The sequence below is a fragment of the Mastomys coucha genome, unplaced genomic scaffold (assembly GCF_008632895.1).
Source record: "Mastomys coucha isolate ucsf_1 unplaced genomic scaffold, UCSF_Mcou_1 pScaffold15, whole genome shotgun sequence".
Taxonomy (NCBI): Eukaryota; Metazoa; Chordata; class Mammalia; order Rodentia; family Muridae; genus Mastomys; species Mastomys coucha.
Window position 1 is genome coordinate 39,518,199 of NW_022196897.1, and position 12,483 is coordinate 39,530,681.

The 12,483-nt window shown below is 43.6% G+C and overlaps 1 protein-coding gene across 35 annotated transcripts in view; it reads right to left on the bottom strand.

Annotated features, from left to right (window-relative positions):
* Window positions 1–12,483, bottom strand: part of Neb (nebulin) — a 195,210-nt gene that overhangs the window by 52,408 nt on the left and 130,319 nt on the right. For all 35 annotated transcript variants that reach the window (XM_031370219.1, XM_031370217.1, XM_031370252.1 and 32 more), the window contains exons 99-114: window positions 11,862–11,966; window positions 11,646–11,750; window positions 11,221–11,325; window positions 10,446–10,553; window positions 10,229–10,342; window positions 9,619–9,816; window positions 9,184–9,288; window positions 8,393–8,497; window positions 8,191–8,295; window positions 7,790–7,897; window positions 6,091–6,204; window positions 5,417–5,614; window positions 4,987–5,091; window positions 4,205–4,309; window positions 2,958–3,065; window positions 1,369–1,473 (exon numbers count right to left, since the gene is read on the bottom strand). In XM_031370219.1, coding sequence (XP_031226079.1) covers window positions 1,369–1,473; window positions 2,958–3,065; window positions 4,205–4,309; window positions 4,987–5,091; window positions 5,417–5,614; window positions 6,091–6,204; window positions 7,790–7,897; window positions 8,191–8,295; window positions 8,393–8,497; window positions 9,184–9,288; window positions 9,619–9,816; window positions 10,229–10,342; window positions 10,446–10,553; window positions 11,221–11,325; window positions 11,646–11,750; window positions 11,862–11,966 — 1,893 coding nt within the window. The remainder of the gene's footprint in view (window positions 1–1,368; window positions 1,474–2,957; window positions 3,066–4,204; window positions 4,310–4,986; window positions 5,092–5,416; window positions 5,615–6,090; window positions 6,205–7,789; window positions 7,898–8,190; window positions 8,296–8,392; window positions 8,498–9,183; window positions 9,289–9,618; window positions 9,817–10,228; window positions 10,343–10,445; window positions 10,554–11,220; window positions 11,326–11,645; window positions 11,751–11,861; window positions 11,967–12,483) is intronic.

A 12,483-nucleotide genomic window follows, 5' to 3' on the forward strand; every position in this document is an offset into this window, starting at 1 on the left:
TGAGAAAGCAAACGCAGATGGAGATCAGTTGATGGCTACACAAAGAACTGTACTATATCTCTCAGCTAGAAAAGAGACTGTGCCTTGATTTAAAATTTATTCTCTAAACATCAACTTTAAGAACTAGTCATTGACATAAATTAAATGTTATTTCTTTATTATTGGTGTGTGTGTGTGTGTGTGTGTGTGCATGGTGTGTGTCTGTGGGTAAAGCACATGTATATGGAGGTCAGAAGGCCAATTTCTGGAATCTGTTTCCTCTTTCCATGGGCTCTGGGAGTCAGATCTGGTGCCAGCTCACATAGAATATGCTTTTGGCCTCTGAGCTGTCTCACTGGCCCCAATCACATGATTTTAATATGATCCTAAGCCTTGAAAGTATTAGCTGAATGATAAAGACATGCCTGAAAAGGTTAAAAAAATCCCCTTACCAGGTGAAATCTTTTTGTAGGAGATGATACAAAAACACAAGAAAAAAAACCCTATCACTTTAATCTCAAAGTGGCTTGAAAATTCAGAAACATAAAAAGGACCAAGATGATATTTTTTAATATTGAAGGATGACTTATTGAGCGACTTCTAAAAATAACAGGTTTGATTCTTAAATCTTTTAATGTCTACTTTGGAAGTGCATTATTGGGCCATGTTGGCACTGTCTGGTCAGCAGGATCAATTCCTAGGATTCTGAAGGTGAACATCAATGAGAAAGAGCTTAGTCTTGCTCTTCAGACAATGGTTGGTTCATGGTGTGGCCTGTAGACTACCACACTTTTCTAAGACTTGCCCCTGGAGTACATGTCTCAGGTCCTATGCTAGCTTGGACAAAACCAGGGAAGTGCCCAAGGCAACCTATGGCAAGTTACTAGCAGCAGGAATCTAGACACCCCCCCCCCCCCCCCCCCCCCCACCGGCTACCTATGAACTGAGCACAGAGGTAAAAGGCAAGGTAAGTGTCCGGCTCAGCAGCTTGGCAAGAAGTCTCCTCAAAGGGACACAGTGATGTCTCCTAAGTTTACATCCACAACACACAGTGCGTATATGAAGTTGCACTTCCAGTTAACAATGTAGTGAGCGCTTGTGATGCTTCTAGTCTAAGGCCAGTTGAAACGGGCATCTCGACAGCTCTGAGTGCTGAACCAAGGTGTCTGTGATGTCTTGTTCTAACACACTACTCTAGTCAGGCACACCCAAACTGTAGAAGCAGCCAATGTCATCAGATCCCCAGGAAACATGACATCTGCCTCTACCCTTTCCACCATCATGTTGAGCTTTCTGGGTATAATTTGAGCATGACAAGAGATTACTAACTAATCTTATTAGTTTCTTCACATTCAAATTATAGACCCTGACAGAATGAGGATTACTCACATAGCTGCTCATGTAGCGGGTGTCCTTGGTGTGATTGAAATGAGGGGTGTCAACAGGGAGCCTGTACCCAGTAGGCAGGAAGCGCAGGCCTTTCTTGTACAAATTCTGCCAGGATAAAAAAGAGCAAGTAAGATGTCTTTTAGCATCAAATAACATGGAGTTAAACACATCACATGGAGTTCATTAGAGTTTTGGTCACACAGTTGATCTATTTATGTCCTGAGTTGGTTTCAGGAACTTCAGTTGTAAGAATCATGAACTCAGCCAGGCTCCTCTTGTCTTACTGTTTTGGGAAAAAACAAAAAAGACTTGTAGGGGTTGGTGCTATCGCCTCTGTAGGATCTTTACAGGATCTCCTAGGAGTCAGGCCTAGAGGCATACCTGTGAGGAATTACATTAGGTTAGCCCCTGAACATATCCAGGAGGGATATTCTTGATTGAGTTCATAGGAATGGGAAGGCACACCCTAATGGAGAGCAAACCCATGGCAAGTGTTTGGCTCCTAGGTTGTATAGAAGGGAAGATGCTAAGTACAAAGACTCATCTCCCTCTGCTTCCCGACTGTGAACAGAATATAACCAGCTGCTTCAAGTTCCTGCCATGGACCCCTGAACTATGAACCAGGATGGTCTTTTCTCCTTATGTTTGTCAGGGTATTTCATGAAAGCAACAGGACAAATTAAGACAAGGCTGAAAGAGGGAAATGGCTTATAGAAATGAGGGTGTTTATGCTTCCAAACATGTACCTGACTGGCCTCATGACTTGTGGAAAGAATTCGGAGCATACAGACAAGATAGGCAGCCAAGCACCATCTCTGTCATTAACCCCACCCTCGGGAGAGACTCAAGCCATCTATGGTCTCTGAGGTGGTGGTTATTATTATGAGGCACATCTGATATTGTCCTCCTGTATTCCCCAAACATAGTGACATCAAAGAATGAGGTCAAGATGGATATATTAGTGGAGAAGGAGTGTAGGGTAAAGGTCTGTTTATAGTTTTAAATATTCTGGCTCTCAGGGGAGCTACAAGCTTAAGCATAGTGCTTAAAGTGGAAAAAAAAAAAACAACTGGCATATTCAAGATACAAAATAGCAGTCAAGCAGCTTCCTGAGGTCACACAGGAAAGGGGGATGAGAGATAGGTCCCTGTTCTTCAGCTTCCAAACTCAAATGGCAGTTTCTACCTTTATCTCTTACTATTACTAGCCTTTTATACCAAATGCCTTAACTCTGCCATTGTGATTTTAAGGTTTTTCAGAGTAGTGATGGCATACCAGCTCTCTTCTTCCTGACTTGCAAATGTTGGTCATCTATGTGCCCACTTATGATTTGTTTGTCTGCTTATTGGGAGGATCGCATTAGTCGAGAAGGAAGTCAAGGCATAAGGCATACTGGTTTGTGTTTCCAACTCACGGCGGAATAGTAAGTTATTTGTTGGTTTTTGCTGTTTTGTTTGTTTTCCAAAACTCATGGAATAGAACAGCATTTCTATCTTACAAGACCAGTCAGTGAAGATGCATAAGCCAAGCTGCCTCAATGAGCCCCATGGCCTGGCTTTCTGCCGACACTCCCCTTTCCCAACACCCACCTCACTCTGAAGCTTGTATGCGTGGAGGGCCCGGTCCAGATCCACAGTTTTTGTAGTTGGGGCCACTTTGCCTCTGACGCTGTGCACATAGTCATAGTGGTAGACAGCCTGGGTGCAGAGAGAGGTAAGGTGAGTTCATTCGGACTGCAGAAACAAGTGGGAATCCATATTTAAGACTACGAAAACAGTGCAGCCTGCTTCCCTTTGCTCAGTGTTATAAATATGACCTCCCCCACTGCCACTGCTACTTTGACCCTATCTGGTGGTACTCTTTTGGAATGATGACTTAACTGGGGGAGATTTGTCAGTGGGGGTAGATTCTTGACCCAGGCCTGCTTCCCCATCCCTTTCTCCCACGAGGCAGAGAACTAGCTTAGCCTTCTTACCACATGCGGTTACCACCATGGTATCTGCCCAAGCACACAGGGTCAAGAGACCACGGACTGAACTCTCTAAAACTGAAAGTGAAATTAAGTAGTTCATCCCATTGTTTTTGTCACAATGAAAGACAAGGAACAGATGCACTTAGAGATCTCTGCTGTGCGAGTGTGTCTTACAGAGTGGAATTAGAACCGGCTGCAGAAAGCCCTGAAAAGTATTGGCACGATTCATGTGTCAGAGATAGGGACAGACGTGTTCCCTCCAGAAGTTCAAGGTAATAGGTGGGATCAGTCAGATCCTACAACTGGCTAGGTTAGGTTACATTAATTAGATTTGACAACCAGTGGGACTCTAATATTTATTTGCTACCTGTGCATATAATTGAGAAAGGACAGCATGGTGGTTCTCTTTGCCTGCTCAGAGGCATGACAGGGAATCTATACACATGCTTTTCCCCATGTTACACATAAAGAGGCCAGGCCTCAAAGAAATTATACTCTTCCCCCAGGCTTGTATTATGCGGCAGAGGTACAACTCCAACCTACATTGTTAATACCACAGCCAGCTTCCTTCTGCCACTTTGCCCTACTTATTAGGTAGCCTAGACAGGGAGACATAAATGTCTCTCACTATGCACAGCAAAGCACTGCTGGATGTTCTAACATACAAAGCATTTCACAGACTCAGCTCACAACTTTACCCCTGCAAACTCCCGACACTTCAGATGTTAGCGAAAGCTTTTCAAGGACTTTTCTCCGGAACCAAGTCTAGTCTCCAGTTAGGAAGAGCTGCCGCTGCCCAGTCCTTGGCTGAGCTGTGCCCCATCTTCCTTGCTTCCCAGAGTCACTTCCCCAGGGAGGACTTACATCACTGAGCTGCTTCCCACTCTTGACCGCCTGAACGTAAACCGGTGTGTCAGTCACCAGCTTGTAGTCATTCCTCGTCTTCTGCACGTGAGCTTTATACTTGATCTGACAAGAAGAAGCAGGCAAGCCTACGCTGGAACATCCAATTGTACCAGATAGCAAAAGATTTTACGGAGGGCTTAAGGGTGACTCCCATTAATAACATGCGGAGGATGGACTTGAATTTTTTTTTTTGGACTTGAATTTTATAGCAACCCACACTACCAATGTTTACAGTCATTTGGGGCTTTAGAATTATATAGAAAATGTGATGGCTGCTCTCCTCTGAGGGCTCTTGCTGAAATCCTCACTATCATATTACTGTGTGGCAAATTCCCCTGTAACTCACAAATAAATCTCCTTGATTATCCCAACAATGAGTTTTTCATAGAATAAAAATAATGTGTTCGTTAATCTATCCAAAATAGTTAAATATATTCAAAATAGTTTAACATATTCAAAATAGTTTAAATATATCTAAAATAGTTTACAGAGAGGAGGACCTGGAGTCACTTCTCCACAGAGGAGCAAGGCACAGCCACACCAGGTTGTTTAATAGAAATGCTAAATGTGTTGCTAAGAAATGACTACTCTCTTTTAGCATCTTTCTCCAGCTTGGGCCTCTTCAACAAGACTAAATTCACAACTGGGCCGTGGCACTGTTCTCACTTTAAACATTGTCTCCTTGACTTTAAACTGTGTAGAGGTTTGTTTATACCAACAATTCAAATGAGGATACTCACATCGTTGCGTAGATCATAAGCATGTTTTGCATGGAGAATTTCAGGAGTGTCCCAGACATAGCAACCAATGCCCTTCAGCCAGGTGAGGTCATCCTTATACACAATCTAGGGGATTCCAGCAGATACAGAGGATCAGAAAAAAAAAATTGACCATCTCTTGACTATTAAAGAATAGGTGTACCCTAGACGCAGGTGACATGGGGACGGAACAAAAAGCAAAGGTTATTGGCAATGAGGTGGAGAGGCCACAGAAATCTGGCCAATCCTGCTTGCAGGGATAGCTCTAAAGTCCCCTCAGACTCATGGGTAATCAGAACTCGTGAGGGATAAAGGCCAAGGTGGATAGGCAGGTGAGCCTGCTTCTCAACAGTGTTGGGGTGTGAATGTGTTGGAGCAGCTGTGGGAGGGTCCTTCTAAGCAATGGGCTTACGTCGCTGATCTGGTCTGTCACTTTCCTGACGTGACTGTTGACTTGTAAGTCAGGGTGGCAAATCCATTCATGGAGGTGCAGGCGGTAGTCGATCTCGCTGACTTTCTTCTGAGAGTCCTTGGCAGTCACCATCTCCACCATGTCTGGCACGATGTTGATTTTCATCTTGTTCTTCTCATACACTGATCTGTACAGGCGCTGTGAAAGTCGTTACAACCCAGTTACAGGAAAACCACTGGGTTGTCATGGAATGTCTGTCTTCTGAGATCATAGCAAGCAACTGGGTTGGGGGTGGAGGCAGGAATTTTCTTGCATTTTGTATAGATTAATACCAGGATATTTTTAAAAGATCTATTTCTATGTTTATGTATGTGTCTGTGTGAGTGTACGAATGAGTGTGTGTCACACGCATGTTGGCTCCAGTAGCTGGAGTTCCAGGCAGTTGTGGGTTGCTTCATCTGTGTTCTGAGAACTGAACTTGGTTCCTTTCTAAGAGCAGCAAGTTTTCTTACCTCTGAACCCTCTCACCTCTCCAACCTCTAGGCTGAGGTAATGCTTAGCTTCTGTTTAGATGTACAATGAGTGTCACATGCCTGGTTTCATAGAAAGCACTCTGATAACACATGGCTATTTGGTCCAGCTTCTGTGTGCACTAAAGCCTCTGCAGTACTTACATCGATGTTGAGTTTGCCCACTCGGAGACACCGCGCTGTGTTTGGATCATCATCAACACTTTTTGGTAATGTGTAAAGGGCTTTAAACTTTTCATATTCTTCTCGGTATTTGATCTACAGAGAACAAGTAGAAAAAGACTTACTGTTAAAAAAAAAAAAAAAAAAACAAACAAACCATGAAACAATAGAAGGTTTCTGACCCAGCTGATGTGGGGTAGGGGTGCAGGTTGGACTACCTCCCAGTGATCACTTCCTTACCCTTGAAAAGACACTAGAGCCAGGAAGGGCCATTGTGAGACTATCAGGCAATAGCTGAAAGTACTTTTATACTGGACAGTGCATAAAATAATATTGGTTGTTTTAAGTGCCCATGCCAAATATTGCTGCTATTACACATTTTTTTTAGGAACATGCTTAATTGGTTTACCTTATTGTAATGATGAGGATCAAACCCAGGGCCTTGAACATGCTAGGCAAAGAGTCTATTACTGAGCCACACTCCCGGCTCACGGTAAGCGATTGTTCAACAATCTCTTAGTGACGTGGCTTTATCGTCCTTACATTCCTGAGTGAAGGTTCAGACTATGCTTGGAATCTTAATCTTAAGAGATGCAGTGCCCTGTGGTTGAGTGTGATAATGCTTGGATTTCACCTTCTCCAAGTATTTCAGCAAGACAGTGCAGCCTGCCTTTAGTTCTTAGTCTGTTTCAACTGATACTTGGCCACTCCACAAGCTAGGAATAAAGCAAAGGCAAGAGCCATTCTCCCAGTGCACAGGAGTAACACACAGGCTCTCAGGACCCAGAGGAAGTGGGAAGCTGCTCCGTTAACTAGAGGCTAAACAGAATTCTCACCAGAATCTCCCAGAACAGAATATTCCAGTCTCTTTGCACTGATCAGTCCCTCAGCTATGAAAAATTAGCATTCAAAGAAACTCTTTTTTTCTCCTTAAAAATATTTCCTACTAATGTTACAATCCTTAATTTTTCTCTGCCTCTCAGTCCTTCTTCCAACAATATGTTGCCAAGAATCTGCAACAGAAGAAAAAAAGCCTCCACCGAGCTCTGGAAAGTTTATTCAAAAATCCACATGAGAGGTATACTCCTTCGGCCACATTTGTATATTTATTTGCTAATGCTGTGATAACAAGTAACCAAGTACACTAGCTTAGCTTTGTACCAGATCTCACCCAATTCTATCAGAATATCCTACTCTTGGTTTTGTTTCTTACTCTGTAGTGCAGGCTAGACTGGAACTCACTATGTAGGTTATGTTGGCTTTGAATTCACGACAATCTTCTTGCTGTAGTCTCCCTAGTACTGGACTTGTACTTCTGAGCCTCCAGGCCTGGCTGGAAACTCCCTATTCTGTATGGCATTTGGTGTCTGCTTTCTCTCTTCACTGCTGGCTGAAGCAGAGGCTATCTATCCATGTTGTCTGCCCATAGGTAGCCTGAAAGATCACACCTGTGTCCTCCTGGCTGATACGTGTGACTCTCCAGGGACTGCAGGGCCCTGAGAGGAGGCAGTGAGCAGACTCTGGTGCCCAGATATCGGAAGTACTTGCCAGACACTCCTGAGAAGGATGGGGTGCTTTTAAAATGATTGGGCAACATTTGAGGAGCCTGGAGAGTTCTTGGTATGGGGAGCAGAGGAGAGCAGAGGGCAAGGGGAGGCTATGATGTTTGCACTTGACTTACACGGCTGGCCAGGTGCTTCTGGTTCTTGGCATGTGTCAGGGACAAGGTGCTGGTAGGCAGGTTATAGCTGGTGGCTTTCACTTTATCCCAGGCCTCTTTGTATATGTTCTAGAAGGATTAAAAAAATCTTGTGAGTACAGGGACTGAATTCTGGTTAGCTCCCACATCATCAAGTTTTCCTATGTCTCTTTCCTCAGATGGGCGTTACCAACCCCAGGGCATTTCTTCCATATGAGGTTTAATTGTTTAGTGAGAATTTGTAGGTAAATTTGGAATATGGTGGTCCAGGGGAAAAGTGACAAAACTGTAGGGAAAAGTCTTATCCCTTTTGCTTACTCTCTTTGACTTGGGGTGAGGGGTGGGGGAAGACAGCTCCTAAGCAGGAGGAAACGACAACTCACACTGCTGTACAGGCTCTTGAGGTTCTTGGTTCTGTCATAGTCTGCTGTCTCTAGGACTGTGGTATACTTGTCCTTAATCTGATGGTAATTTTCTTTATATTTCACCTGTGGACAAAAGAGAACGGCTTCTGTACCCTTGATGGTGGGAGATCTCTAAGACAAGAAAGGGCTTGCCCTGCAAGTCAGGACAAGGACACCATACCTCACTGGCATTAATGCCACTCTGAAGAGCAGTCACGTAAACTGGTGTATCCGTGACCAGGTTATAGTTCTGCAGGTTATCCTTACTTGCTGCTGTGTATTGTAGCTGGGAAGAAAGACCAAAGTCACTCAACGTGGTAGAAAAGCAGTGTTAGCTGTTTATAGCAACCCAGTCACCCCTTTCTTTCTATTTATCTGGGTTTCTGCTTTAATTTAAGAAACAGGCTGACATCCCTCCACAGCTTGCCTCCACTCTGTGTGACAGCCAAAACAATCGGCAGCTTTCCTCCACCAAGAGAGAGGTCTGGATCTCTGTGAGGTGTCTTTCTTCACTTTATTAGTCGCTCCAAGCCACCTCCCAGTCCTCCCAGCAGCAGCCTGCTCTGCCAATAGTCCACCAGACCTGCTCAGTCGCAGCTCAGCCACATGCTGGGACATGCCCCAGATAATGATGTTTTTTTTCCCCCTCCAAACATATGTACCTGTTGTCAAAACACACTTTACTTCCTAAATTCTGCACATTAACCTAGCCTATGAATGCCTATGAATAGTTCACCATCCACCAACCCCACTCCTCTATAACTTCCTGTTATAAATGTGTATTGCCTTCAGCCATAGGACAGACTCATACCAAAGCAGGTCACCACAAGAGGTTTGATTAGGATCAATTTGTTTTCCTTAGATCATATACCTTTCTAGCCATCTCTCAATCAGAGCTTAGCGACAGCAGCCTAAAGATGCTACCATGGACTACAATGACATCTGGATAGTTGGTCCTTAAAGGAAGCTCACCTGACTCTGGAGGTCATATGATCTCTTGGCATGGAGGATCTGGGGTGTATCCCAAACATAGCAGCCAATGCCTTTCAGCCAGTTCAAATCATCTTTGTATACATTCTGCAACCAAGAAACATGAAAGAATTTTAATTGGCATTCAGAATTTACAGTTGGTCACTGTTTGATGGTTTCTTACTACTCTCTGGCCTTCAACCGGCTGAAAGCTATTTCCTGGCTGAATGATGACTCAGAGGGGAGCAGTGTCTGAGTGTAGTACTGAAAAGATTAAATATTCAACACAAGCGCCCTAGGGCTCGAAGGGGATTCTGACATGAGGAGTGGTTACTCGTGTCACTTAGTGGGGAAAGTCTTTGGGTCTATGAACAGGAGATGTTGTGCCACAGAAGGTTAACCAGGAACAGAAGTCAGACGACAGAAAGGACATCATACATCACTTAAGATCTCCTGGGCATTCCGGGCGCGGATAACATTAGGCTCCTCAGGAAGTGACGTCCACTGGTGAAAGTAGTGTCGGTACTCCAGGTCGCTGAGTATGTACTGGCACCTCTTCGCCAACACATGGTTCATCATGTCATTGGGAATATGCACATTTGCTTTGGTGTCCTCATAATCTCTTCTGTAGTTCAACTAAAGATGTTTTTGAAGAAAAAAAATATTATGAGATTAACCTGAATTATTCTGACCAATCTCTTTAGTCTTCCACGTAGAGCAGTACATATAGAAAAATGTTTAAGGTAACACTAGCAATTATAAAATATTTTCCCTATCCTTCTATCATGCTATGTCAACAAGGAACTTGCTTTCTTCTTTTGCCAATTCAAAGCTTAGTGTGTGCTTAGTCAAAAAAGGGTGGGGATGGGGAGTGGGACAATGTCTACAGACTTTATGGGTCCACAGGTGAGGGTGAGGAAATCTGAAAGATGATCCTCCCCATACCACTCTCTCCCCACGTACTCCTGAGTCACAGGGAAGGCTATAGATGGGTAGACCAGAGCGCATTGAGGTTGTACATAGCTCCAGGGAAGTAAGCTTTGCTTACCGCACTCCGCATCTGCTGGAAATCCAGGCAGTGGACCACACCAGGGAACTCACTTATTTCTTTTCCAGCCAGGTAGTGACCTTTCTGCTTCTCATAGGTTTCCTTGTATTTAAGCTGAAAAATGAATTCAACATTGAGAACTTCTGGAGTTTTTTATCCCACTTCTTGCTCCCCAATAAAGATTCTAATCCTAAGAGAGGAAAGGTGTCAACCAGACCTCACTGTTCACCAGGTCAGCATGCTTGGCTCCAACAATTGGAATATAGCGCTCATCCAGGGTGTAGCCGTAGGCCTTGGTGCCCTCCCATGCTCCCTTGTATAGTATCTGGAACAAAGAAACGTGTTAATAAAGTTGCATTCAACCATATTCAGATAGCACTAAAACAACTACTAAAGTTGGGGTGGAAGGTTTATGTTCAAGGCAAAGATGAAAACTTTATTTGGTTAAATCTACAAACTGAGACATCTTATAACAGAGCTGACTGTACTTCTACTCTTTGAAAAAATGAGAAATTTTTATACAAGGAAGGACTTGCCAAACATCATTGCTATGTATTGACACACATGTTCTCTCTCTCTCCCTCTCTCTCTCTCCCTTCCTCCCTCTCTCTCTCTCTCTCTCTCCCTCCCTCCCTACCTCCCTCCCTCTCTCTCTCCCTCCCTCCCTCCCTCCCCCCCCTTCTCCTTTGAATTAGCTGAGTTAATTAGGAATTAGGAAGTAAACACCTTCCACTGCTGGTTGGACTTGTGCATATGTGATTATTGAGGGATGTAATCTCCACCTTCTTTTGGTACCTGCTCCATCCTTTGTGCTGCCTGCAGAGCCCTGACAGCACTTATTATATGTACTATTACCTGTTTATTTGTGCCAGTATAAGAAATGAAGACAACTGACAACCTTCCAAGTTTATCAGTTTACAAAGTCAGTCGAGAATATGAATACAGACAAGAGCTTAATTAGGAAACAAGTTATAATATGTAATAGGACTCACAGTACTATAGAGTTTCCCCATGTCTTTGGAGTGGGAGATGTATGGTGTGTCTGGAGAAAATATGTACTTGCCCTTGGCTTTATTAAATGTTTCTTTATATTTCACCTAGAAGAGGGAGAAAAACTTTTGGTTAGTCTAAATATATATTTAAAATTTCTTAAGACATATTAAAAACATAATATTCTATACTTATATATATATAAAAGCTATCCAGTTGGATGAATTTCTGTTCCTTTTAGCTAACTGAATATTCTGGTCGAGAATACAGGTTTCTGAAAGTGGATGCAGTATATACCATTGCCAAAGAATATCTTAGGACTTGCCCCTCTCTTGGTTTCTAATTATCAGCTATCTAGAGTTACGGGAACCAATCATTCACTTAGCTCCCCAGCCTAAGCATTTCAACATACGCAGGATGAACTTACATCACTTTGATTGACCGAGTTAATCTTGGCTAAAACAATCTCTGGAGGATCCACCACACTTGTAAAGTTGGGATAGTTGTCCAGAGCATCTTTCTTATATTTTATCTGAAATGAACAGAGACAATTAAGATAGCACTGTCCCCACAGGGCAGCCATCCCTATGTAGCAGGTAAGGAAAGTAAGCTTTTGGTTAGAAATCCAGCAGGCTCTGCATACCTGATTCACCAGTTCCTGGTTCTTTGTAACCCTCACATGGTCCACAGAATCCAGAGGGATCCAGCCAATACCTCGGAGCCATTCCAGGTCAGCTTTGTAGACATTCTGAGGGGAGAGGAGAGATGGGAGGAGCTGTAAGTGACACTGGATAACCATAGAGCAAGTCCAGGCAATCTTTTCAGAAGATTCACATGGATTTCTCTTTAGTGGATGCTGTCTCCTTCATTCAGCCACAGCTTTGCCTGGTATTATTTCTTGAGCCTGTGACTGTACAAGGCCCTGAATTCAGTGCCTTAAGGAATCAGGATAAGGTGATGTAGGAATCAGTATAAGGCAATGTGCTGTAAGAGTTAGATCACTGGAATGCCATTGGGGTTAAGGAGCTGTTGGCATAGGAAAGGTTTACCAAAGAGGCTGCAGTTTTAGGTAGACAGGGTACCTCACATCTGCTACAATTAGCTATCTGGACAGAATAAAGGAGAGTGCACATGTAAATGGTCAGGAAGGTTTAGGGAATGGGACAGCATCTCCTCTAATCTGGACAAGTCTGACTGTTCCTATCACCACCTCCTTCTTTCCTGCCCTAGCTCCTGGACTTGCCAGCCCTCTCCAGACAAAATGA